The following is a 27,612-nucleotide window of genomic DNA, read 5'->3' on the forward strand; positions in this document are numbered from 1 at the left end:
TAGGCTGAAAACTTGGAGTTTTGATTCCTTTTCCCCCTCACACCCTACAACAAGTTCAGGAGAGCCTGTTGACAATTCATTAAAACTACATCTAGAATCTCACTTCTCAACACTCCAACTGCTAACCTTGTCCAAGCTCTTGTTATCTCTTTCTAGATAATTGCTTCACTAACTGGTATCTCTGTTTCTACAGTTTCCTCTCCTATAGTTTTATTTTCAGCACAGAGGCTGGAGTGATCTTGTTAAAACTAAGTGAGATAATGTTACTCCCCTGCTCAAAACAGTCCAGTGGCTTCTCTCCCTACTCACTTGGAGCAGATGCCCTGTACTGCTGACCCTGCTAGTGCTCTCACCTTTTCTTTGAGTACTGTCCTCTGATCATTCTTTTCCAGCCACACTGACATCTGCTGTTCCTCAAATGTGCCACTGAGCTGTTGGCCTTTAGAGTTTCTACCTTTATGCTGGAGGCTTCTCATCTGACCTTCCCTTCTTGAAGCCCAGGGTTTTCTGACCTCTTCCTTACATATGTGACCATTACTACCCTCGCTCTAGGCCCTTAGGCATGAAGTGATACCCTCAAGCAAATGCCTGCTTTAGAATTCTGGTTATGCTTCTCCTTTTGAACTCTCCCCTGCCCTCTCCCCACCCCCACCCCATTTTTTTTGGTAAGAATTTCCTTTTCTCTGTTGCCAATTCAACCTTTCATTTAAAATATTATATTTTATTCGGCATTTTTAGATGGCTTCTTTGCCAGTCATTTTGCCACAACTCAAAGTCTGATGAATTGTTAATTAACTAGTGAAATTAGATCATTGATTTCTCAGAATAATTTTGCATTTTCTCCCTTGGATTAAAGGATGGAAGACTCCAGACAGGGGATCACATCTTGAAGATTGGTGGCACAAATGTGCAGGGAATGACCAGTGAGCAAGTTGCACAAGTGCTGAGGAACTGTGGGAATTCAGTCAGGATGCTGGTTGCAAGAGACCCAATTGGTGAAATTTCTGTAACCCCTCCAACCCCTATGGCCTTACCTGTTGCCCTGCCTGCTGTGCCTTTCAGGAGCCCAAGTTCTGTGAGTATACAAATGATTCTTTCACACCCAAATTATTGGATGTGATACACTGTAAGATTAGAAACCCCTTCAACTTGAAATGCCACACTGGTGTGAGTAGTATCTCAATGCCACCAGTGAAGCAGCAGAGGAACCTAATTTGGAGACATTACACAAGTTTGATTTTCTTTTTTGCTGTTTCTCAAGGTTAAGTCATTCAACCTCTGAGCCTCAGCTACTCACCCGTAAACTGGCTTGAAACAGTACCCTTTGTTAGTTCACAGTTCTGTAGGTCAGAAGTCTGGGTGGAGTTGGTGGGGCTGTCTCCCTAGATTCTTTTTTTTTTTTTTTTTAATATATCTTTATTGATTTCAGAGAGAGGAAAAGAGAGGGAGAGAGAGAGATAGAAACATCAATGATGAGAGAGTCATTGATTGAGCCTGCAACCCAGGCATGTGCCCTGACCGGGAATCGAACCCATTCGCCTGGATCCTAGGTCCACGCTCAACCGCTGAGCCACTCCCGGCTGGGCTCCTTAGATTCTAACAAGGCCAAAATCAAGGTGTAGCCTGGCTGGGCTCTAAATTTGGATACTCTGGGCAAACCATTTCCAAACTCATTTAGGTTGTTGACACAATACAGTTCTATGCAGTTGTAGGACTGAAGTCTCAGTCTTTACTGGCTGTTAGCTAAGGACATCTTTCAGCTCCATAAGGCCCCCTGTATTCCTTCTCATGTGATCCACTCCATCTTCAAACCACAAGTCCAGTCCTTATACTTCAGATCTTTTTCACTTCCTTTCTGCGCCAACAGAAGAAAACTCTGCCTTTGAAGGGTGCTTGATTAGATTAGGCTCACCTGGGTAATCTCCTTTTTGCATGTAATCTGACAAACACGGAAATAGCACCAGAGATCAAAAGTTGGGACCATCTTAACATTCTGCCTACCATAGGTGCTAAGAAAATACTTGACAAACCATGCACAAATATACTATGTACACACAGTTAAGTGACTAAAAAATATGTATAATTTAAATTATTTTTCTTTTTTAGGAAAATTCTACTCTTTATGAAACTTACAATGTTGAACTCATCAAAAAAGATGGACAGAGTCTTGGGATTAGAATTGTTGGCTATGTTGGAACTGCTCATACAGGTAAATGAATCATTTCTATTTTATATTTGGAAATAGTTGTAAAGGTGTTAAGGTTTGTAGACAGTGAAATTAAATATCTTCAGATTTTAATTTAAACATTTAATAATAAAAATGTTACCAGACAAGAACCGGGCCAGGAGTGGGTCCGCCTCAGTCCTGCCTGTAGTGTGTGGATTCTTGACTTTGTACAGGAAAGATTTCACAGTATGATTCCAGGTGATTTGAGAGTACATTTATTAAAGCTGGGGACAGTGGAAAAAGGAAGGCTTAGGATAGAAGAAGCAACAAGAGAGAGCCTAGGCCAGGCTGCTTTGGCTCTATAGAAATGTTATAGGAAAAAAGTGGGCCAAGGCAGTGAACCAAGGCAGGGCTTCTGTCAGCTCACCGGAGAGTCAGAGAAAAGGGGGCCTTGGAGACAGGTTCAGGGACTTAGCCTGGGATGAGCTGCTGCTACCCATTGCTCCCCTAGTTGCAAATCTTCAGGGGACTCTTGAAGTTTAGAAGAAAGATAAAATTCACTAGAAAAGGAGTTTCAAGTAGGCGTGCCCCAAGGAGGGCTCGAGCTGGCTTCTTTGTCTTGAGGGGTTTTTATCCGTTTTCCGAAGGTGGGGATTTTAGGGGAGATCTCAGAATATTCATCAGTTTTTCCATGTGTGCCCTTTCCATGTGTGGTCTCCACTGATTGGTCAGCACCAGGGGATCATTAATCACTGCAGTAGGTCTTGGCATCACCTGCATGGTTTTGCTGCTTTTCTGGGCCTGGAGCTGAAATACCACCAAGGCCTAGGTGTTATCTCTAGGGAGGAAAGGTCAGGGGTGGGTCCAAAATGCATGACCAGCAATATGCCAGGGGAGGAAAGGCCACCCTGGGGGTGAGGTCTGGCACCAGTGTTGCCTGTTGCTAGGCACTGGGAGCTTTCCTCCCTGGTGACCTTTTGGCTGTAAATTGCTCATCCAGTTTATTCAGCTATCTCTCTGTTTCCCCGTTCCACTTGTCAAGGAATTTTCCTAGCTTCTTACCAACCTGTCTCAAAACAATGAATCTCTAATAGCAACCAGTTACTTTTCAGTAATTAGAGAATCACAGTTTGAAAAGGGTTCCCAGACCCAATTCCAACAAGCAATTCTCGGATACCAGCAGGGTGTCTGAGAATTCAACTCAGTTTTGGCACTAGCTTCCCAGAGATAGAATCAGATTCCACAAGTAATGGGCTCAGTCTCACAAGACTGCACTCTATTTCAGATGCCAGTTGCAAACCTAGGCTGTTACTTGTACTTCTGACCTGGCCAGCTATAAATCAAAGGTTTCCATGACCCCCTCTTCGGGTTTGATTAATTAGCTAGAATGGCTCACAAACTCAGAAAACCTGTTTATTCACTAGATGACCGATTTATTACCAAGGTTATTAAACCATATGAATCAAAAGTCAGATGAAAAAATACACAGGGTGAGGTTCTGAAAGAAGGAGCCTCTTTCCTTGTGGAGCTTGGGGCCCAGCATGGTTGCACCCGGAAGTGTTCTTTTTCCGCAGTGGGAAAACTCCTTGAAAAAGAACCAACAGAGCTGCCCTTCTGGGTTTTTACGGAGGTTTCATTATATAGTCAGGATTGAAGAAGTCATTGGCCAATGGTGATTGAACTCATCTTCAGCTCCTTTCCCCTTTTAGTTTGGGATTGAATGTTCCCCACCTCTGATCACAGGGTTTGTAACCAGCCCCCATCCTTAGGCTAGCCTGGGGAGCAATGGATTGGCCAGGGCCTGGACCCCATCAAAAGTGCCTAAAATCTTGGAAAGTTAATTGGTTAGTTTGGAGAAGCTCCTGGTTAAAATCCCCAGACAAAGAGTTACCTTTTTCTGGTTCTCTCTTGCTTCGTGACCGGCATGCATCTGTGTATTCACGTGTTCTCTCGCCATAGCCATGTGGTCTTAGCAGCTGCATGGCCCATGCCCATGTGGACTCCACATGCAGGATGCTGGACTGTACTGTACTTTAATATGGAGCAGAAACTGTGGGCAGTGGCCTTTATTCTGGCCCTGCTGAAGACATGGTTGGGCTTTTTCCATGGTGGGATAGAGGGGAATAGGACATTGGAAACCCAGGGGTTTATTTCTGCCCCAATAAATGTTACCCACCTAGCTGTGTGAGTCTCGGAAAATTCTTTTCCTTGAGACATCACAAGAACTCCACCTTCACCCATAACTGTGGATAGAGACCCAGTACCTTATAAATCAAAATATCACACAGTTTTATCTCAGTGGTTTTATAGTTGATTTGATAGTCATTAACAACATAATTTAATTATCCAACTCCATGTATAACATTTGAATCATACCTTTTCTTATTTCTAAAATATATTTTGAGTAGTGTGAATCTTACATATTATGACATTTTACATGTGATAAAGTAAAATGATTACTGCATATATTTCATATTATGAATGTCAAAAAGTATTACTATTATGTTTAATTACCAAAAATAAGATAAAACAAATACTTTAATAAGGGAATGCATTGTAAGACTAAATACATGGCCCTAGCCCGGTAGCTTGATTGGTTAGATGTCATCCCAGTACACCAAGGCTTTGGGTTTGATCTCCATTGGAGCACATAGAAGAGTCAACTAATGAATGCATGGATGGGTGGAACAAAGTTTCTCTCTCTCTCTAAAAATCAATAAATAAAAATTAAAAAAACAACAAAAAACAAATACATGGCTCAAGTATCTCTGAATAATAATAACACTCCCTCAACTCCTACATGCAAAGCTTTGGTAACTTTCGGTGTAAGAATTACTGTATTATTATAAGAAAATTATTAGAGTAAGGAAAGATAAACTTTTCACAGATATTTGCTAGTAAGATGAAAATTCAGTTACGAAATGTTCTAGTTTTTTAAAAACTAGCAAGATTAGAGAGTTAATTTTTTTAAAAATATTGTTTTATATACTTAGAGCAGGTGGAAAGATTAAAAGTGCTAATGTATTCAAAGTCCTAAATGAAATTCATGTCAGACCACCTTGTGCTATTTTAGTCTAATGAAACAACTATTTTCAAAATTTTAGCTTTTCCTAAGTGCCACATTTTTAGGTTCAGAATTTAAATGAATTCCAAAAGAACTAACTATGGCTTGTATAATAATGTTGCCAAGTATATATATGTTTTATATATATATGTATATATATGTGTATATATATATGTATAATCAGTACCTATCAGTGTACTGTCTGATTAGAGAAATCATGGCTTAATTTCTAAACTTTTGGCTTATGAACCTTTATTATATGAAGTTTTCATGGTGTTCTTGTAAACCTCACAATATACATGCAGAATAAAATGAAAGTGAGTAACTGATAGAAAATCGACAAAATTTAATGTTTATGTTACTGTATAAAGAAAAGAACCATTTTTGGGATTGGAGGGAGGTAGGCCATGGTGAATGCAAAAATGAGAATATTTTAAATCTCAACATGATTTTTAACATGTAGTCTTTCAAAATAATTCTCTTTCTTCCATTCATTGAAACTTTTGAGCAGTTAACTTTGCTTAATTCTGGAAAAGTTAGAATGATGAACATAAAAGTCTATTCAGGGAGACAAACATGTACATAACTCTCAATTGTTCAGTGATAAATGAAATGCATGTTTTAGCAGAAGTGCAAGCAAACTATCATGGTGGATGAAAGAGTCAGTTGGATAGAGGGCAATGGAAAATTGACAAAGAAAAGCATTTGTGCTGGGCATGGGAAAGGAGAAAGATTTGATACAAGCGGGGAGGTTGGGAAGAAGGAAAAAATGAAATGAGGAAAGGCCTAAAATTGAGAAAATACTTGGTGTTTTGGTGGAATATCAAGAGTCTTGTGTGTCTGGAGTTTTGTCTTCTTGGAAGGATGAAGTAAAATAAGGTAAAAGAAAAAAAAAAAAGTAGTTTTGGGCAGATTATGGAGGTCCTTGAATATGTTTCTATGAAGTTTACTTTTTGTTATATAGGTGATGGAAATCCATTGCGTTTATTTTTGTTCTGCAGACAATATTTTAAATTCATTTGATATTTAAAAATAAAAATATAAAATCCTCCAGGACTATGGTTTCTCATTTTCCAATTTCCCTTCAAGTCCTTGCCCATAGGCATGCATATTTTTTACATAGCTGTAATTTTTATATACCCATTTTTCCTGTTTAAATGTTTTATATTATAATCCGTATGAGGATTATTTTATGTTGCTGAGATTTTTCTAGTTTTTAAAGACTGTTTGGGGAATAGTCAAGTGCATATAGTCAGGAAGACCTATTAGGAGACTCTTGTCGTAGTCATAGCACAGGTGAAAAATGATGATGGCTGTGCCAAGTCAACAGTGAGAAGGGGGCTAGACCACGAGAAGAGGGTAAGACTTAACCTGGGCTCTTTGAATTCCAGCTTATATCGGAGTGAATTTCATCATGGTTCCATTACTATTATGTTTCTAGAAATAGTCATCAGTCAAATCATTTCAAATTCATGTCACTTGTAATGGTGACAGTTTGAAATAATCCATCAGTTTTTCTGCTTGTGTTCAAAATAGTACTTATCAAGCCTTCAGTCAGCCCCTTTAGCTAATTAGCCTCTTGATATGAATTTTGCAATCAAGGCCTAATTAGAGCTTTCTTCCTTTTTCCACATTATGTGCACCTTAGGGGAAGCTTCGGGGATTTATGTGAAAAGTATAATACCTGGGAGTGCTGCTTACCACAATGGACAGATTCAAGTGAATGACAAAATAGTTGCTGTAAGTAACTTCCTCTGTTTTAGAATTGAATCAAGTTGGGAGGGACAAGTTATCTTTATTATAATATGTGTGAGAGGGGAATGGCTCAATATAGTCTCATAATATTTTTTAAAAATAAGTTTGTTAGTACAGTGAAACCTCATTAATTTGGACTCTTGTGGTCCTAATTTGTTTTTTGTTTGTTTGTTTTTTTTTTACTGTCTGTGAAGAAAGGAGTCAGTAACCATATTGGTAGGAAAAAATAATATATACAAATATATATATTAATAATAGCTATTATTTATTCACCATTTTTCACATGCAGTCTCATACAACCATGGAAAGTAGAAGTTACACCCATATTTCAGAGAAAAGAAGTCGAAACTCAGATATATATCTATGTTAATCGTACACTGCTGGAATTGGCATTCCAATACGAGGCTCTCAACCTCAAATCCTATGCTTTAAACCATCACATGATACCATTTCTGACAAGCGTCATCTTTTTATAGTTTTATAAAACAAAAAAAATTCCTAACTGGTTACATATTTTTGCAGATAAATACCTGCTACCTAATTCATCTGAACACTTTTATGACACTTGGAAGTTTGAATAGCATCAGAAAATTAGACCCTTTACCCCTTAGGCTGTAAGTTAAAATGTGTGACCTAGGTGTACAAGTTTGAATTTGTTTTCTAGTGTTTCAGGAAGTTTATCAGCATATTTTACTACTAATCTTGCATCCTTATTTAAATACTTTTTTAGGTCTAATATAAATTATTTTTGGAATAAAATGAATTGTCTGCCCTTGAGGGTTTTGCTCAGTAGTTAGAGTGTTGGTCCTTGGACTGAAAGGCCCCAGTTTGATTCTGGTCAAGGGCTTGTACCTTGGTTGAAGACTCGATCCCTGGCCCAGTCGGGGCGCGAATGGGAGGCAACCAATCCATGTGTCTCTCTCACATTGGTATTTCTCTCTCTCAGTCTCTCCCCCTCCCTTCCGTTCTCTCTAAAAAAAAAAATCAGTGAAAAGAATATCCTCGGGTTATATTGGATTAACCAAAAAAAAAAAAAAAAGGATTCCCTATTTTGATTCTGCCTTGCCAGAATTTAGAATAGTAGCTAACTTGAAACCTGTTTAATGTGTTTCAGGTCGATGGTGTGAATATTCAGGGTTTTGCCAACCAGGATGTTGTTGAAGTATTACGAAATGCAGGACAGGTGGTACATCTAACCCTAGTTCGAAGGAAGACATCCTCACCAGCTTCTCCAGTTGTTGAGCAGCCTCCACTTGTTGAGCAGCCTCCGCTTGTTGAACAGCCTTCAGACACAGGTGATGGAGTCCACTGCCCCTCTCCCCACCCTGTAGTCTGGGTTGGAAGAATAGCTCATTGATGGAGGTTGCTCTGTGAGCCTGGGAAGGAAAAACTGCCCACCTTGTGTATAATGCAATGGTGGAGAAATGAATCAGCTCATTTGTGCACTGAAGAGCTCCCTTTGCCTGTTATCAGGTGCCAGTCCAAATGTTAGAACATGATCCCTGACTCGCATTAAGCTCTAAGAGCTTCTCTAAATGAAGATGGAAATCATTTTCCCAGAAAGCTTCCAAATTTCATTTATTACTTACATTTGAATAATAAAGCTTTGACACTGTTTGTTCAGGAGCCTTCGTTCATTCTAATGCTTTGACATTTTGCAAAATTCAGGTTTCATTTTACTTCCAGTGATATATTTGATTCTAATGTCTCATGATTTACCTTTTGAAATATAGCAAGAGAAAATAAAACGTGAATTTCTCTCAAGAACACTTTCATTTGTAGAATAATATTTGTTCTTTTGATTATATCAGTAGTAAATTTTCATTATGGAACAAAAACATAATTGTATGCATGTCGATTTTTAATTATCAGTTTATAAATGTATAGATTAACAAAATTCTACAATCTTGAATTCTACATATTTAATTAAAAATGAATGACGAGTTATATAATTACTGAGAGAAAAATAATTCTATTAGAATTTATCAGGAGAGGAATAGTTTTTTTTCCCCTTCCTCTGAAGATATAATAAGCCTAGAAGCTGTTGCTTTCAACTGATATTGATTTGTATTTAATTGGAACTTTTTAAGTTTTATGCGATAATGGAAATTTTGCTGCTGAAAGACAGATCCCCTGTCAACTGCATTGTATGTATGAAATTTAATATTGCCTAAATAGTACAAATTGTACAAATGCTATATTGGCCTTAAAAGGTTTACATAAATATTTATATCAATATAATAGTTTTAATAGCTCTGATAGAGCCCTTGGCTTCAGTCCGCTATATCAAATGGAGTATGTCATTTGCGAATAAGCAATTCTTTACTGGACAGGCTTACATTTTAAATTTGTCCTGGGATAAATTTGACTCTAAATCTGCACCTCTTCCTCCATAGTTTGGGTGTCCTTCCTGTGTGTTTCACTAGCACCCTTTGAAGAGCACTCTATTATAGCATTTATCACCCTTTAGATACCCTATGACTGTTCTTAGCTAAGGGAGGAACCACTGCAACCAGGGGAATGCTCTCTAATTCCCCTCCAGTTCATAAGGTCACCTCTGTAGATTGTTTGTGATACTCATGATGATGTCATTCCAGAACCTGGGAGAGCCCAGGACAATGGGACCAGCTTATTCTGCAGGTCTTGTTCTCTACCCACCACAATAGCAGCTCGTTTTCTTTTCCAAGGCCATATTGAAAAGCATCTACTCCTGCTTTGTCTTTGACTTTACCTTGCTTTTCTCTTCCCACTGCCTAGTTCCTTATTCTTTGAATGCTACCAACATATTTATTTTTTAAGGAATTGATTGGTTATCACACATGAAATTTTAAATAAAGGAATATTTGTAAGTTACCTGAGCTGTTTGTAATGAGGTGGTGAAACAGGAGTGGACTAGGCTCACTGAAGTATGGCCTTTAGCTCCTAGTGATTCAAATGTGCAATTCTTATTTTAGAAACTGTTGTAGAACCACCAAAACCACCAGCCCTCTTTCTAACTGGAGCAGTGGAAACGGAAACTAATTTGGATGGTGAAGATGAGGAAACTGAAGAAAGAATGGATGATCTGAAAAATGACAACCTACAAGCCTTAGAAAAACCAGGTGGGCAGAAAGCATTCAATTCAAAGCAAAGTAATTTGACTTTCTCATTTGTTAACCACTTTCTCTTTTTTATGGTTAATATGTGAGGAGTTTTAGAAGCATTTTGGTGGTATGAAATAGGGTATTATTAATATTAACATCTTAACATTTGTGGCAGTTAGGGACCAAGCATATTTTTGTTTAACCTTTGATTATCTTAATTTTGAATGCCTTTTTATTAGTATGTGTTGACTGTTTTTAATCTTGTCAGCATTTTAAATTACTGCATACTTTATCTTGTATATTACTGATATAGATGCATAGCTATCCATGTATGTATAGCAGTATTTCCTTTTCACCATAAAAATTAATAATGTATACATTTTTTCATGTCTCATCAAATTGCCTGGTAGCTATATATTTGTCTTTTATTTTCCTCTTTAACTGATATGCAACTTTGTTCTTTTACTTTGTACTTTGATACCTCAGCTACTATAGATGACTCTGTTCTGCAAGCATATTGAGTAATAGTCCACACAATCTCCTGCACAAAGGTGCTCAGGAAAGCCTGGTCAGTTGAATGAAATGGAATAGTTAGCACCATTCATGTTGTAGAAAAATTTTGGCTTTGATTGTCTTCTCACAGGAAATAATGGCCTAAAGGAAGGAGTAACCCTTCATTTGGGTTAAACATTTTCCTCTGATTTGGAAATTTAACTTGTTTTTTTGACCCAAGTAAATTGCAGTTGGTCTTTGCTGTTTAAATTCAAGTGAACCCAGATAGATTTTCAGTGAACTATAAGGTTAATATCAAATTCATTCTGAAGTTAAAATACTTTTAGAAATATTTTCTCTTCTCTTTTTGGATCCATCTTACTATATTTTTCTTCATGGGTATGTATAACTTCAACTCGAGAATAAGACCAAAGTATTCCAACAGCTATGAGGTTAGCCTTCTTTTTTGCTGTAGACGTGAAAAACTTTTTTCTTCTTCCCTTCTAGGTTGTTTAGCTGAGCAAATAATTAAATCTACATAAGACAGATTAGCAGGAGAAAATTTCATATGTATGGGAGCCCCATAAAAATATGAGACCCAAGGGCAAATTGGGCAGTTGAGGCTTATATGCCATTCTGAGCTAAGGGATGGGATAGGGGCCTGGGCTTCAAAGGATAATTCACAGGACCTTAAGAAGGGCAGATGCTTGGTAATTAGAAGTTTGCCCTGCATGCAGGTAGATCTTTCAGATAAATAAGTTGTTTCTGGTAATAGCTCCTCTGGGCCAGGCCCCTTGTCTAAATTCTTATAGGTAGTTAAGGGAGAGGTAAAACTTTTTTCTGAGTCTGCTGGGTCTTCATTGCCTTCAGCTCAAAATAACCTACGTTCCAAAGTGGTATATTTTGGGGTGGTACATCCTGCTCCCCTTCATTGCCATTGAAATAATAATTTTAGATCATCATACTATTTATTAATTTTTTAAAATGTTTTTTTAAATTTTGTTAGAGGAAGGGAGAGAGTGAAACATCCATCGGCTGCCTCCTGCATACCCCGTACTGGGGACTGAGCCCCGCAACCTGGGCATGTGCCCCAATGAGGAATCGAACCAGCGACCTCTTGGTACATAGGATGATGCTCAGCCAACTGAGCCACACCGGCCAGGGCCTATTTATTTTTTTAATAATTTTGTATATTCTAAGATTTATTGAGCTGCTGAAAATAAATGAATCTCTTTCCTCTAGTACTTAGATTTTGTGCTGTTCTTCAAAGCTCATGACTATCTGTGCTTTCATTGTATGACTGAAAAGTAAAATATAGTTAAAAGAATTGAAGGGGAAATGGCAACATTATTTCATACATGTGTATGAAATATCATCTTCAAATATCATGTTTTTTAAGCTTATAATTTAAGTAAGGCATTGCAAATTTTGTTCAAATTAGCTTACCAGATAAGAAACTGCTGCCTAGAAGAAGTTTAACAGGCAGGATGGTAGAATTCTTTTTTTTTTTTTTTTTAAATATATCTTTATTGATTTCAGAGAGAGGAAAGGAGAGGGAGAGAGAGAGATAGAAACATCAATGATGAGAGTCATTGATCGAGCCCACAACCCGGGCATGTGCTCTGACCTGGAATCGAACCCCAATCACCTGGATCCTAGGTCGATGCTCAACTGCTGAGCCACGCTCGGCCAGGCAGGATGGTAGAATTCTTAATGTAACTTCTTATGGAAATGTTAACAGAAGTAGGTGCAAAGGTGCAGAGCCCACGTGAATGATTTTTTTGTTTTTAATAGGATCTTTGGTTAGTTATCCCTGAAATGTAATCTAACCAAATATAGTTATTTCATGGATATTCTTTAGTAAATCTAGTAATTTAAATTCTTTAGTGTTCATTAGTCTTAGTCCCTGATTTCTCTGAGGTTAGCCTATTTTGCTTAACTATTATGTAATTAAGTTTTATATATTAAAATATAATATATTAATTAAGTTATTATATAATTAAGCGCTTTATGCATCCAAGATGAGCTGTCCCTGCTGAGGACTAAAAGAGCTGATATTGCAAATTATGTTTGATTTTAGACAGATGGTTCTGTCAGTTATGGTAGGTGTTCTATGACTCATCTGATCTTGTGACAAAATTGAGAGAGTTTTTCTTCAACTGAAAGGAAAAAGGTGGAGGTTTGTTTATTATCTGCTACTACTCTAGATATAATTTGAAATTATAGTTTTAGTACTTTGACTTTTGCCTAATAGGCATTATTTAGACTATAAACTGCACTAAGCTTCAGGCTAAACTTATATGGAAGACAGGTAGGAGACTTAAAATCTGCCTTAGCCCTTTAAAATTATCTTACCTATGCAAAAAAGGCAATATTACCATCAAGTAAGAAAATCTTAAAGATATAACGAAGTCACAAAGTAAAACCAAAGTTCCTATTATGTTAAATCCCATGTGCTTAGTGGTTGAATTAAAACCAGGCATGCTTTTATATACATCCAAGTGAAGAGTCTGAATGGAATGTGTCGATATGCCTAGTTGATAGTAACGATAGCTTGATAAGTTTTTACTTTTCCTATGGGTGAGTGGAAGGTACTGCTTTGAAGTAATTAACATTTAAATTAAATCCTTGTTTGTCCTGACATATTATAAAGCAAAGCCAGATGCATTTTATTTGTAAACTGCGGGATGTTTACGTATAAACTGTATGTAATTCAAATTTCATTTATAACTCATCATTTCCTCTTCCCTTTACAGTCAGTATTCCTTAACAACAAAAGTTGCTTCATAATTTGGTCATACCTGTCTTTGCATTTTACATTAGCCTTATAGGGTCTCTCTGATTTACTTTACCTAGTAGGCCTAAGTTAATGCAATTTCATTTTATATATTTCCATTTTACTTACTGAAACTGCTGTTATGGAAGAATTAAGTAGTTAAGTGTGTTTGGCTCATAGTAGCTTCAACATTCTTTTTTTTTTTTAAATCCAGAAAGAGCCCCTGAATTTCCAGAAAATGAGCTGAAATCCAGATGGGAAAACCTATTGGGCCCCGATTATGAAGTAATGGTATGTTAAAATCTTCAAATAAAAAACACTCACATCTCACTTCATGTCAAGCCAATAACACTACAATTTAAAGAGATAGAGTCAGAGAGTAGCCAGCCTGCCCTTATTTTTCCCTCCTGCCTTTCCTATTAAATCAGTCAATTGATTTTTTATTTTATTATTATTTTTTTAGCATTTTAAGCTATAAGAACAAGGAAGGACTGCACACAAGTTTCAGTTACAATTAGCAGATCCTCAGTTCATGTTGAAACCATTTAAGTCGACAAGAGGCAGAAAAATGTTAGGAGAGAGAGAGAGCTTGCCTTTAAATTTATAACCTGTCTCAGCTGCTTAAAATTGCTGGCATTTTTATGATTGCTTTTATGATCTGTTTGTTTTATTGTACACTGAAAGGGCTGTGGATATTAGTCCTATGTTTCACAAAGAATCTTACAGTTTTATGAGAAAAATGAAAGAATGGTTATCAAATGTATTTGGGAGAACAGGAAGTAGTTTAGGTTAGGTATAAGTTTATAGTGCCGGTGGCCCATTAGACTTCCTTTCACCTGTTATGAGATTCATTGAGTAAGGGATTGATTACATTTCCCCATATGAATTCACATGAAAGCAAAAAGCTGTGCTTAGAAAAGCCTCTACAGTGTTCACTGAAAGCGTTCATAATAAAATATTCTATTAAATTTCTATTGTCATTAACATTTTCTTACATATGTTTATCATTAGTACTTGTTGGCTGGCTGGAGATTTTTTTTTTCTCTTCTTGGTTCAAAATATACAGCCACTATCTATAGTCAGAAATCTTCCAGTGTCATGAAGATGAGTCAAAACAGTTCAGACTTTCTCTTCTTGCTAATTTTGTACTTGCATATCAGTCCTTAGGAACTACTGCTTCTTTACTTCATAGATTTTGAGTGCTATTTTGTCATTAGGCTATCATCTAGCAAATGACCTATTCTCTCCTTTATGGTTTGATATCCAAAGTAATTTGGTATATCAGTATTTATAAATTGGCGGTTTTTTGATGGGCTCTTTTTTGTTAAAATTTTATACTCCTTACAACTACCCTCCCAAATATCATTTATCACATGGAGAGGTTATAACAGAGGGGCTAGAAAGGGGCCAGAGTTGGAAGTTGGAAATTTAAAGTGACAGCTTATTCATTAAGAGTTGTAACTTGCTCTGGGGATTGAGGAGCAGAAAGGAGAAGCTCGGCAAGGTGAATGAAGGCATGCGTGCATGTACTCCACTGTTTTTCATTTTATTTTCTTCCAGCATCTACTTATCTGCAGTACTTTTAAAAGCTTTAGTTGGAGCACTGTTGAACTTATCTCTTCCCTCCAGATATGCACCATATTTTATTAACAACTTACAGATGCAAATCATCAGTAACGTATTTTGCTTGTAAGCCATTCATTTCTGTGGCTGTCCACCATTGGAGCTTTGAACAATAGTTTTAGGCCAGCCAGGATTAAAAGCTTTAGGTATTCCATGAGCTTCCCACCAGTCCAGATCTTTCTGTTTGTGTCCTTGCCAGCCATTTCTCCTAGGGAAATGGTTTGAGCTTGCTGTGGAAAGTCAGACGCGTCAGTTTTTCCACTCTTGTCTGACTTCACTGACCTTGCAAACTTTGTTTTAAAGCGGAATTTAAAAGTAAAAATGACCAGACTCTTGGTTTTGTCAGAAGAATGAGATTTTTTTTATGGATTCAGTATAATGGAGGATTATATTAAAATTTTAGGGATCATGGATTTTAAAAAATAGTATATGTATTTGCCCAGCACCTTCTGGTTCAACTTTTGAATAATTTAGGAAAAAAAGATTTTTGTGGAGAACAACAGAAAAGCAAATAGTCTCTGAAATTTACCTGACGTGTTGTTATACTTAGAGTTTAGAAATATCAAAAAGAGATTATAGTCAGATGCATTTTTTCAATTGGGATATGTAGTTTTACAGATTTTTTTTCAGGAAACCTAGGAAGAAAAAAAGTTATGCTTTTTGTAAATATTGGGTTTTTTGTTTTGTAAATTTAGGTTGCTACTTTGGACACACAGATTGCAGACGATGCTGAATTACAGAAATATTCGAAGGTAAGCATTATTTAAAAAAAAATTACCAGTTTTTTGTCGGAAGAACTTAGTCTTTAAGTTCTTGTCGAAGAAACTTAATTAGTGCCGTAACCTAAACTTTCCAGAATTTAGTCTTAGATGTTTTCGGGAAATGTGGTGAGTTCTCACTTATGAAAGGTGATGGTTAGCTGTGCCTGGGAAGAGCATAAGGTCCCTTGTACCACTTCCCAGAATCCAAAAACTCAGGTTTGACTGCTTTGCCCACCTTAAAAGGTAGTATACAGAGTAGCATTGTGCAGAGTGTGTGTAAGCTTTTCAGATTTTATAAGAAGGCCTTTTAAACGTTTTCTGAAAATCAGGACCACAAATACAGACTTTAAAAAAAATCCTTCAGGTCCAGATGTCTAAGGACAGAAAAGTGGTTTATCTTCTGAGTATAAACAATGTTTTTTCTTGTACTTAAAAAATTTTATAGTGAGAGCTTTATTTCTAATGGCAAAATGCCAGAAGGCAACTTTTACAGTTTTTAGTGTCCTCTCACTACAAATTAATTTTATAGTTCCTGTTCTGGATAATCAACAGCCAGGGAATTGAAACTTAGAGAAGCCTTCTAGGTGGCTTTCTCAACAAATGATGAGAAAGGTAAGGTTTTCTTGTCAGATTAGTTTCAAAAATTACACTATAATCCTACATGGGGTGTATGAGCTGAGCCCAGCTTAAACTCTGCTGTCATATGTATATTACGAGCTGTTAAGTTGGCTCCAACTCCTGGGGACTCTGTGAATGAGTGATACCCACAGTGTCCTGTCCTCAGCAGCCCAGCTCAGCTTCTTTCATGGAGTGAATCCATCTCATATTTGGTCTTCCTCTTTTCCTGCTGCCGTCTGTTTTTCCAGGCATTATTGTCTTTTCTAAAGAACCCTGCCGTTTTATGATGTGTCTCAAGTAGGACAGCTTCAGTTTGGTCATTTTGTGCCTCCAGCAATGCATTATACTTAATTAGCTCTAGGACTCACTTGTTCATCTTTCTGTTCAGGGTATCTGTAGACTCTCCTCCAACACTATTTCAAATGAATCCCTTTTTTCCTATCTGCCTTCTTCATTGTCCAACTTTCGGATCTGTGCATAGTAATTGAGAACACAGGGTGTGGATGAACTTCGCCTTGTTCTCTAATGACACATCTTTGCTCTTGGTGATCTTTCCTAATTCTTCCATTGCTGCCCTTCCAAGTCTCAGCTCTTTCTCTTGATTTCTTGGCTGCAGTCTCCATTTGAATTGATGAACCAAGGCAAGCAAAATCTTCAACAATTGCAATGTCTTCATTGTCTATGTTAAAGTTGTGTATTTTTTTCTGTATTCATGATGTTCAAAGGCAGTCCTGTTTTGGCACTTTCTTCTTTCATTTTCATCAGAAGTCTCTCAAAGCTCTAGGATTTCCCTCTATCCTATGAGCTTTCTGATTAGGAAAATCACATTTCATGGCTATCATTGGGGTTCCTAAGGGTCTAGCTGTCTGTAGATGGTCACTCTGGTTACCACCCCATAGCCATGACTCTTGAAGGGATTCTGATTCAAGAAGAGTTGTGGGGAAAAGGGAGGTGAAAGCAATTTACAGTGGCTGAGCATTAGCTGCACTGCTTCTAGGAAGCTGTTAATCATGACACAAGAATGGTTTTCCCGGATCTGGGGAGACTTGCACTTTTAGGGATGGCTTTGTTGGCAAGTGTTTACTATTAAGATAATCACAGCCTTGGGAGGGAGAAGCATTAAAGCTCATTTCAGTGACCTTTCTGCTGGCCATCAATTGTGATATGGAGTGAGCATTAGCAGTATCTCTGTTTGTGGGAAACAAAAGTACCAGGTCCTGTTCTCTGGTTTTGACAAGACAGACTGACAGACTATGATTTAGAAAGAGCATTAAATGTGAGTTTCCTCCTCTCTCCATGTGAGTAAATATAATTTTTAAGGCAGTGGTATGACTGGGCCCTCCAGGAGTTGCATTGGGCGTCACTACTCAATTATTAGGGTCAGTTCTTTGCTTTAAATACATTATCTCCTTTATATCTCACAATTACCCCATTGATCAGCAGCTGTTTCCTCCTTTCCATTTTTAATATGCAGAAACTGAGTGTCCAGCAGATAAAGTGACTTGCCCAAGATCATATGTAGCTAGTAAGTGGTAAAGTCAGGAAATAAATCAAGGCTTATCTGGCTTCTGAGTCTGTGCCATTCTTTATTCTGAGTAGATAATATATGGACAAGACATAAAATTTTAAAGTTACTGAAATCTGCACTGCAAAATTTGTTTCCCTCCCATCCCAGTCCCTTTGTACTCCCCCAGAGGTGACCAACCTCTGTTACCAATTCTCAAGCATGTAATTGTATGCTTTCCTGGTCTCAGATAACTATAACAACAATGGTTATTGACTAGGTTATTGACTAGGGCAGATGGCCTATCAGAAAGATCAGAAGAGCTTTTTCAAAATACAAATGCCCTATTTTGTTCCTCCTGACCAGTATTCTGATTCTGTAGGTTTGGGGTGAGGTCCCCAAAGTAAATTGTGATCCCTTCCTTGCCTCATTCCATTGAGAATTTTTGTTCAATTATTGCTAAAATGCCTATGTGTATTTAAGGACGGAGGCGTTACTTCTTCAAGACAGATGAAGGAAGTTTGTTGGGAGGATGGCATTTGAACTATACTCTGAAAAAATAAATGGGTTTGCAGAAATAAGAACAGTAGATATTCCAGATAGAGGAAATATCATGAGCAAAGGGAGAGAGAGAGTCATAGTGCAGAGTGTTAGATCAGGTGTCAAAAGATCAGATATCACATGGGCCAGACAGGTAACATAAATGATATCTAAAATGATAGTGGCAACTGACACTTGACCTTTGTGTTAGGAAACTGAAGAGACTCTTCAATATATTTCTGTACAACAGTACACAGTGTGTATTTTTGAACCTTCAGAGTTAAAATATTAGATGAGTGAGAAAAACTAATACATAAATCAAGCTCTAATGGATTGATTGATTGTCTTGCATAGCCCAAGTGAGGTCATTATGCTGTGTTTCACCCTTAGTTTAAAAGTTGTAGCCTCATTCTTGGAAAGTTTGTTTCTTATTTGTGGTAAATTTAGTACCTCTTTTCCCCTTATCTTTAAACATAAATGGCTATGTGCCTATTTAATCAATCAATCAATCAATCAATTTCTCACTCTCTCTCTCATAAGAACTAATCATGGAGTTTTCTGTTCTATTTTGAGTTCAACATTTTTGGAAGCATTCTCCCCCATCTCACTGACATATCTTTTCCTTTCCAGAAGTGACCCCCCCCCAAGCAACATCATTTATATTCTCACTTGAGTGTTTTGATATCTTGTTTTAGGATCCTAAAAGTAGAGCTTTTAGTGAAATGAATGAGCTGTGGCTTGTCTCATAACAGGTCTCTCCTACTCATGGGTTGAAGACCTGTAGGTTTCTTGATCTTACTTGATCTTTGTCATTTTAGCACTGACAGTAAATCACACCATGGTCACACTTTCCTTGGATACATTTCCTTGCATCCTTTACTTGTCATATCAGGATCGTGACAATTCTGCTGCTCATTAGTTTTGTCAATTTCAATAGGACCCCTTGCAAAGTGCAAAGAATAGCACCTAAAAGCATAACATGTGATATGTGTGAAGACGTCAATCATCTGTCTGTTGCATCCGCTCCTGTCATTTTAGCACTTTCTGCTCTCTCTCTCAGAACTCAGAATACCAAAGGGTGGACAACTGAAAGAGAAAAACGAAATGGTTGATTTGTTTAGTTGCTAAATGCAGCTGAGACAGGTAATTAAACAGTCCTGCTCCTGCAGAGAAGCCTGCAGCAATGTAATGCGAAGTCTCAGAAACCCAGCTGTACTCAGATTTAGATTCAGAACTAATATTAGGTAGGCCCCTTTCAGATTGACAGATTTTGTAAACATCATTTCTGGTTTATTTGCTTAGCATGATTAAAGATGGAACATGTGTGTCTTGCTCATGGTGTAAGTTTCTAGGGAGCATGTGGTGTTTATAATTATGAGCTGGAATAGCCCAGAAGGACAGAGCCTTGTGTCTGGCAGGCAAGAGATTCCATGGGTAAGCCTCTGCTGTTCCTCAGTGCTTCAACCTATTCTTGATGTCAACTATTCCATGGATGTGGTGTCAACCAAGTGAATGGAGCAGGATTGGTAAAGGGCTGGAACAGGAGATTGGAATCAGTTCCCTCCTTAGTCCTCTTGTTTTTTTAATGGGAGGCACATTGTTATATAAGTACCAAAGATCTCTCTCTGTGTACAGCAATGTCTTTGTTTTAATTTGGGCACTTATTTCTATGCAGAAATTGCTACCACTATCTACTCAGTTACACAAACCAAAACCTGGGCAATTAATTCTTTTCGCTTAACCTCCCACAAGGAATCTCCCAGCAGGGTCTTTGTAGGGTTGATTCATTCTTATCCTTCAAGTCTCACCTTAAATGTGTCCTCATCTCTGAAACCTACTCTGACCAACTTTCCAGAATGGCCTGCGCCAATTATGTTTGAGCACTTATCACAATTAGTAATTATTTGTTTATTTTTCACTTGTTTGCTGGTGAATTGTTTACTTATTTGTCTGCATGTATCTGCCTTCTCTCTTGCTTGTTTATTGTCTGTCTCTACACAATGTTAGTTCCATGAAGGTAGAAAACTCATAGCTCAAATCCTTGCACATAGTTTATATCCTATAAATATATGCTAGATAGCATGTTCAAACTACATTGCAGATGAATAGTATGCTGGTAAAACCTGGCTCTCAAAAGGAAAAAAAAAAGCAGTTCCAATTTGTAGCATTTACCAATACCTGTGGTGTAAACTGTCCCATCATAGTAGATTTCAAGCTACCAAAATGACATCACTGAAACCACTAGTTGGGAAGGGATTCACAATAGCACTTCATTGTTGCAGGTTTCTCTGTGGGGGCAGGACTGTTTCATTACCCAATCCAGCTGCATTTAGCAACTAAACAAATGAATCATTTCATTTTTTTCAGTTGTCCACCCCTTCAGTAGGTGCTGGGAGATTCTGAGGTGCTTGGTGGCCAAGAGCACTTACTTTTCAGAATATTACCCCAGGGCCAAAAGTCACTTATGTCTACTTGAAGTCATTGAGGCCTTAGTGACTGGGCTGCATGCCACTTCAGATTTGCCTGTGTGTCTGTAGTGGGATAGTAATGAGCCCCAGGTGGTGTCTAAGGCAAGGTCTGTGAAACTCTGGTGACTCAGAGCAGACAACAAAGGGGAGGTGAGAAGCGCAGAGGTCACAGAGAATAGGGACTATGAGGGAAAGAGCCACAATGTGGATGCATTGCCACCTCGTGTAGGGTTTTCTCCTTATCAAGTACACAGTGATAGGCCTGATATTTTTAGATAAAACAGACTATTGATATAGGAAATATAAGTCATAATTAGTACCATTTACCATATTTGAGTTTATATAGTCACAGTGAGAAATTATTAGCTCAGTCTTTGAAAGTCAAGGGAATGGAGTTTGGTGAATGCCTTTTACCTTCACAGCCAACAACACCAAGACACTCATCTCTTCACAGCCAACAACACCAAGACACTCACTTTGACATTGGCTAGTTTCTTAGCTTTTGACTCATTTCTTACCTTAATTGTATAAACCCTTTTAACCAACAGCATCAATCTTATGGTGGAGTAAAGATTACTTCTCTTATTATACACCCCACAAATCAGAAGTTTTTATTTAAATTGATGAGATGGTGAAGGACATCTCGAATGAGGTAACATCTTTCATGGATTAGTTCAAATAATGGTGTTTTTTTTTAATTAAGAAAAAATTTTCAATTATAATCAAATAACATTTAATGAACCCATGTTTAGTGCCTGCTATTATTTTAGGGCCTGAGGTTATAGAGAGAAAAGATATGACTCAGCACTCAAGCAAGGGGAGCAATCAAGAAAACAAATTTTAAACACAGTGTGTGGTGAGCTGTGACGGCAGTGTGCACAGGGTGGTGTCGGACCTCAGGTGGGGTAGATGGACTCAGATATCAGGAGGTGGATGGCCCGGCCGGGCATGGCTCAGCGGTTGAGCATCGACCTAGGATCCAGGAGATCGTGGTTCAATTCCTGGTCAGGGCACATGCCAGGGCTGCGGGCTCGATTCCCGGTCAGCGGCATGCGGGAGGCAGCCGATCGATGACGACTCTCTCATCGTTGATGTTTCAACTCTCTGTCCCTCTCCTTTCCTCTCTCTGAAATCAATAAAGATATATTTAAAAAAAAAGAAAAGAGAGAGAAGGTGGATGAACTCAGATATCAGGAGGTGCCTTCTGGAAGTGACACTGGTTTGGTATTGAAGTGTGCATGGAAGTTAATTAGATAATAAAGAGAAGTTAGGATGTCCTGGGAGATGGGAAGCCCTGCAAAAAAGTGAAACACAGAATCAGCACCAGGAACTTGGGGAGTTTGGAGTACTTAGAGCTTAGAACTGAAAGCAGGACCTGGTACATCTGCTTCTTTATTCTCAGGGAATCTAAATGAAAAGAGAAATGAGAAGACAAACAACCTCATATTTTACTTGAGGCTGGCTTTCCTTTATCATCTTCTTTTTGGATTTTGCTGATCTTATTCAAGGGGTGGGGCTTTCCTGTCAAATACCTGATGGAGGATTAACAGCCAGATGTGTCCTTGTGGTGTTTGATATTATTGCTCTGTATTTTGTTGCAGCTGCTGCCCATTCACACTCTGAGGCTTGGCATGGAAGTGGATTCCTTCGATGGACACCATTATATCTCTTCAATTGTTCCAGGTGGTCCTGTTGATACACTGAGCCTCCTTCAGCCAGAGGATGAACTTCTTGAGGTAAAATTTATGAGGGACAGACAGGAATTTTTAAGCTCCAGGAAATTGTGTTCTCACCAGAGATCCACTGAGTTATATTATCACCGATGCCAGTGAAATGTGACCTACTTAGAATGAAATAACTTGGTGACTATAGTTAATATAGATTGTATACTTCAAGGTAGCTGAGGATCTTAAATGTTCTCACTACACACAGACATAAATAGTAACTGTGAGATGATGGAGTTGTTAACTAACCTTATTGTGGAAATCATTTCACAACATATGTATATATCAGGTTATCACATTATAGACCTTAAAATTACACAATGTTATATGTCAATTATATCTCAATATGTCTGGAAAAAACAAAAGACAAAAATACTAACAGCTTATGTAATGATAAAGGAAGTAGATAATATGCTTTAACTTCATTTTCCCCATCTTTTGGGACTCCTGAGATGTCTGAGTGCTTATTTAAATAGTTGACTAAGAAAGAAGCTAATATCCTATTTTAGTTTAATAGCATAATTAGTATTTTTTTGAGCAAAATTCTTTTTAAGAATCTAATTCTTGACCCTTACTTGAAACATGTAGTGACATTTACTTGCATTTTTTGTTGATTATTTCTAATTAGGATTAGAGCTGGGTGACCTCGGGCTTATGTATTCTTCACTGATTTTCAGATTGTCTCCTTGGAACTCTCCACAACATGGCAGCCTCTAGTGGGCTCACTTAGGCTCCCTAGCCGCTCTTCAATCAGATCAGTTCTAGAACACTTCTTCTTTGGCCTGACTTTCTTGAGAGATTTTGTTAGATTGGAAAGTTCTATAACTAACACAATGAACAAACCAATCAACACTGAAACCCCTAATTTTACAAACAAGAAAATAAGGCATTGATTTCCTCCAACTTTATACACTGGTAGAATGACAACTTTAGTTCATGTGTTCTAACCCCCTTTCCACTATTTTTTGTTTTGTTTTAAGTATATCACAGTACTTCCTAAGATCCTTAAAAAAATGTGGGGAATGGTCAAACTTAGAGAAGGCTGAGTAAAGAGGCTTCTTTCTCCCAAAAGTTAGGAACCACAGGAAGCCCTAGGCTGGGTTTAATAGAATCAGCCTAGTAGCTGTAGTTAGCTAAGATTAGAATCCCATGAGCCTTGGTTATAGAAATTTCTTTTTAAAATTTATGTCTGCTCAAAGTAGAATGATAAGGATAGCAAGTAGGTTTCTTGTTGAGTGCAGCTGCATTTTATTTTTAGCAGTGTCCAGCCCCCTAAAAGAGTATGTTGAATGTCAAGGTCAGAGGGAAAAGTGCTATGACTCATTGTTGTCAAATTCTATCATAAGCTTGGGAGGGTATTTCAGTCCTGTTGTAAAATGTAGTAAGTTAGTTATTTTAGAGTTGTTCAAGGAATGATATTGGGATGCTTATTGGCAGATTAATGCCCTAGATTTTACTATATCACTTATAGTTTTTTATTTGTTCTGAATTATGTCTTTCTTTCTGATTTGCTGGGCACATGGCTTAGCATTGTGGATAATCAGACATGATAATCTGTAGATTGGAGACCATTTGGAAACCATTTCTCTAATATGTAGGTGTTAGATACAGAGAAATGAGATATATTAACTTGGGAGATGTGGAAATATGAGCAAAAACCAATTTAGTTCACTTTTTGTGGTAAACTATACCTAACATATAATTTACACTGTAAGCATTTTTAGTGTATAATTCAGTGGCCTTAAGTATAATTCACTACTAGTATATGGTAGGTAATAAAGAAATGTTAGCTAGTTCTGAGTAGAGCAAGTATAAGTCCTCCTAGCCGTCAAATGAGCCTTCTGTGCCTTAGCCAAGATTAGAACCCTGTGGGCCTTTGACCTTGTAATAGAATGTGGTAGATAAGGCAGCATGAAGACTTGAATTTATAAGTATAGATTTTTGGTAAAAGAATTTAGGATACAGAAAGAAGCACAGGTTTGAATGTCAGAAGAGTTGATTTTGGTTCTGAATTTGCTACAGTGTAACCATGTCCTTTGGCATGTCACTTAACTTTTTGAGAATCAGTTTCTTCCCAATAAATGCCTACTTGACTGTGTTGGTGAGGATCTAATGGAGTATCACTCATGTAAACTATAAAGCATTACCTCACAATGAGATATTGGCAGTATTCTCACTGGGAAAAGGCATAAACAGTCTTTATGGGATAGGATTAGTGAGGATTGAATGAGGTAATGTAGTGGCACAATACTTGTGCAGTGTGATGTGCTCTGCAAATGAGTATGTGTGTGTGCGTTTTCTAATCACAATCTGAAACGGGAAACTTGACAGCACTCAAGAGGGTCTCAAGTTGAAGGGCCTAGAGAAATATTATGAACTCTAAAATAAAAATTGGCTGCTTCTGAGTAACCAAATATAGAAATAATTTTTTAAAATCTCTGTAAAGTTAGCCAGATAAAACTTCTGAGCTTAAAGTGTGTGTGTGTGTGTGTGTGAGAGAGAGAGAGAGAGAGGGAGAGAGAAAGAGAGAGAAAGAGAGAGAGAGAGTGTGTGTTTAATGTATTCCTTAGAGTTTAAAACCAGAAACACAAATATGCTTTGGGGTTAGAACACTGTGCCAACTCTCAGCCCAGAGCAGCTATTTACAGTAGCTATAAATCCCCTTAGATAGGAGCTGGTAATGGGAAATGTGACCAATCCCTTCAGCGGTAGAGCGCAGAGAGGAGGACTACCAGGCACTGCTATAATAATTGGAGACAATTCAAATGAATAAATAATGAGCTAAATAAATATTTAAATGTACTCCAAGATGAAAACCTGAAAAGTGTCTTTCTAATTTGTTGAAGTAATGTAAAACACAACTAATACTGCATGTGGGTAGAATTCCTGCGTTGATTGTATGACCTTGCTTTATTTTCAGTGTAGATTACTACCCATTTGGTTGGTTTTAGGCCTTTCTATGCTCTGGCACCAGTTGGCACCATTGAAACAGTGTGACCATTGGCAGGTACCTCCCTGCCCAATTTTGTGTGAAGATTGGCTGGTAATTCTTCCAAGGAAAACCTTTCATCTGCTGCTGCACTTGCTGTCCCCTGGGCCCTTTCATCAGTCATAACGTCTTGAGAGATGATATTTACTTTTCCACTAGGGCTCACTCCCTGAAGCGCATGCGGGTCTCTTTACTGTGTGGTGATTTCTTTGTAAATAATTAAGAGGCAGGGAGATTGTCTGGCCTGATGGCTAAGTGCTTGGTATGTTACAGGCCTAAGAGTGGTTCCAAGGGACAGTTGATTCGGGGCTCAGATCACTACTGATGGGATGCTTCCACCAACCCACTCTGCTCTTATTCTCTGAGCAGTGACAGATTTTTGTGGAAACCTTCCTCCCAGGAAAGGCAGCCCTGCCAGTTATCTGGACATTAGCACTGCACCTGTCACAAATTAATGCCAGACCAGAATGTCTTTAAAACTAATAATGCTGCTGAACCCTCCCAGGAAGGGAGAGTTAGATGTGAAAAGATTATTGGTTGCCTGGATTGTGTTCATGCCTCAGCCTTTGGGGAGTAGCAGACAGATCAGCTTTTTCTGACTTTTAGTCAGAGCTGGCAGAGCTCCTTGAGCTAAAGTCATATACAGTATATGGAAAATTAGAATAGACATCTTTATAAATCATCTTTGGTGCAAAATATTGTTATGCACTAGAAAGAATATGAAATTTACATACTTTTTGGTGATAAGCATTATTCATTATTAAGTAATAGTTGGTTATCTTTTTGTTGTTTTAAACATATAAAATAATTTGAAAACTGACACTTTCTACAATTGATGACTGTGTCAGCAGAGCATGTAAGAATAGAACTGATGCAATGTTATATGTACTTTTCTATAGAAGTGATTTTCCTTGGTCTGGTATTAAGAGTTTGTAGGATGTGAAAGAAAATTGTGAACTGAGGCTAAATTTTGTGAGCCTGGTAGCCTAGATTTTTTTACCTACATGTTGTAAGTTCAGTAGCTATTAACAGCCTTAAAATTAGTGTTAATATCTATAATGATATTCTTAAAAAATAAAAAAGCAAGAGGAAATGGTCTTAAGAAGTCTGTACATGATACTGAATATGTTTAAGGAGAGATGGGTAGAAGTAGATGAGAGAATATGACATTGGAGTATAGAAAGGAGGAACCATGGAGGTTTGAAAAATTAAGCAGATCACATACCCAGTAAAAGTTGTACTCTGGCCAGGCCGGGTGTGGCTCAGCAGTTGAGCATCTACCTATAATCCAGGAGGTCCTGGTTCGACTCCTGGTCAGGGCACATGCTCTGGTTGCGGCTCGATCCCCAGTGGGGGGCCTGTAGGAGGCAGCCGATCAATGACTCTCATCATTGATGTTTCTATCGCTCTCTCCCTCTCCCTTCTTCTCTCTGAAATCAATAAAGACATATAAAAAAATAAAATAAAAAAGTTGTACTCTGTACCCATTTCATACTTGATTCGCCTAAATTCAATAAAGGTTTAGCCTTAGTTTTTATAAATTTTAAGGATTTCTAATGTTTTTAGTTGCTACTAAAATATTGTTAAATATAGGCCTTTTATTTACAGGAAAAGTAAAACAAAACCCTATTTTCATTTTGATAGGTTGATGTAAGACAGAGATTTTTTATTTTTTGACCTGAGACCACCTTATTTCAGACTTACCCTTATCTTTCTAGGTCAATGGTGTGCAGCTCTATGGGAAATCTCGCCGAGAAGCAGTCTCTTTCCTTAAAGAAGTGCCACCCCCCTTTACCTTGGTTTGCTGTCGACGGTTGTTTGACGATGAAGCCTCTGTAGATGAACCAAGGACCACTGAAGCCCCTCTTCCTGAGATGGAGGTACTAAATTAATGTACCCTGGTTCCCACAGGCATGCCCATTCATCAAGGATGCCCCGAAGAGTGTGCTACAATATGAAAAGAAAGAAAATATTTCCCCCTTCTTTTCTTTGACTACAGTAGCTCTCAAGCCATAATGAGTAGCTTTCAAATTGTTCCTTTTCATTTA

General features: G+C 37.8%; 1 protein-coding gene across 4 annotated transcripts in view; it reads left to right on the forward strand.

Annotated features, from left to right (window-relative positions):
- The window catches only part of PATJ (PATJ crumbs cell polarity complex component), a 246,892-nt gene that overhangs the window by 32,436 nt on the left and 186,844 nt on the right, over positions 1-27,612 (forward strand). For all 4 annotated transcript variants that reach the window (XM_081145252.1, XM_081145254.1, XM_081145253.1 and 1 more), the window contains exons 8-16: positions 857-1,075; positions 2,107-2,209; positions 6,880-6,971; positions 8,101-8,281; positions 9,941-10,087; positions 13,552-13,628; positions 15,656-15,712; positions 22,453-22,587; positions 27,283-27,444. In XM_081145252.1, coding sequence (XP_081001378.1) covers positions 857-1,075; positions 2,107-2,209; positions 6,880-6,971; positions 8,101-8,281; positions 9,941-10,087; positions 13,552-13,628; positions 15,656-15,712; positions 22,453-22,587; positions 27,283-27,444 — 1,173 coding nt within the window. The remainder of the gene's footprint in view (positions 1-856; positions 1,076-2,106; positions 2,210-6,879; positions 6,972-8,100; positions 8,282-9,940; positions 10,088-13,551; positions 13,629-15,655; positions 15,713-22,452; positions 22,588-27,282; positions 27,445-27,612) is intronic.

This window comes from Miniopterus schreibersii, assembly GCF_964146895.1.
Source record: "Miniopterus schreibersii genome assembly, chromosome: 8".
NCBI classification, from domain to species: domain Eukaryota; kingdom Metazoa; phylum Chordata; class Mammalia; order Chiroptera; family Miniopteridae; genus Miniopterus; species Miniopterus schreibersii.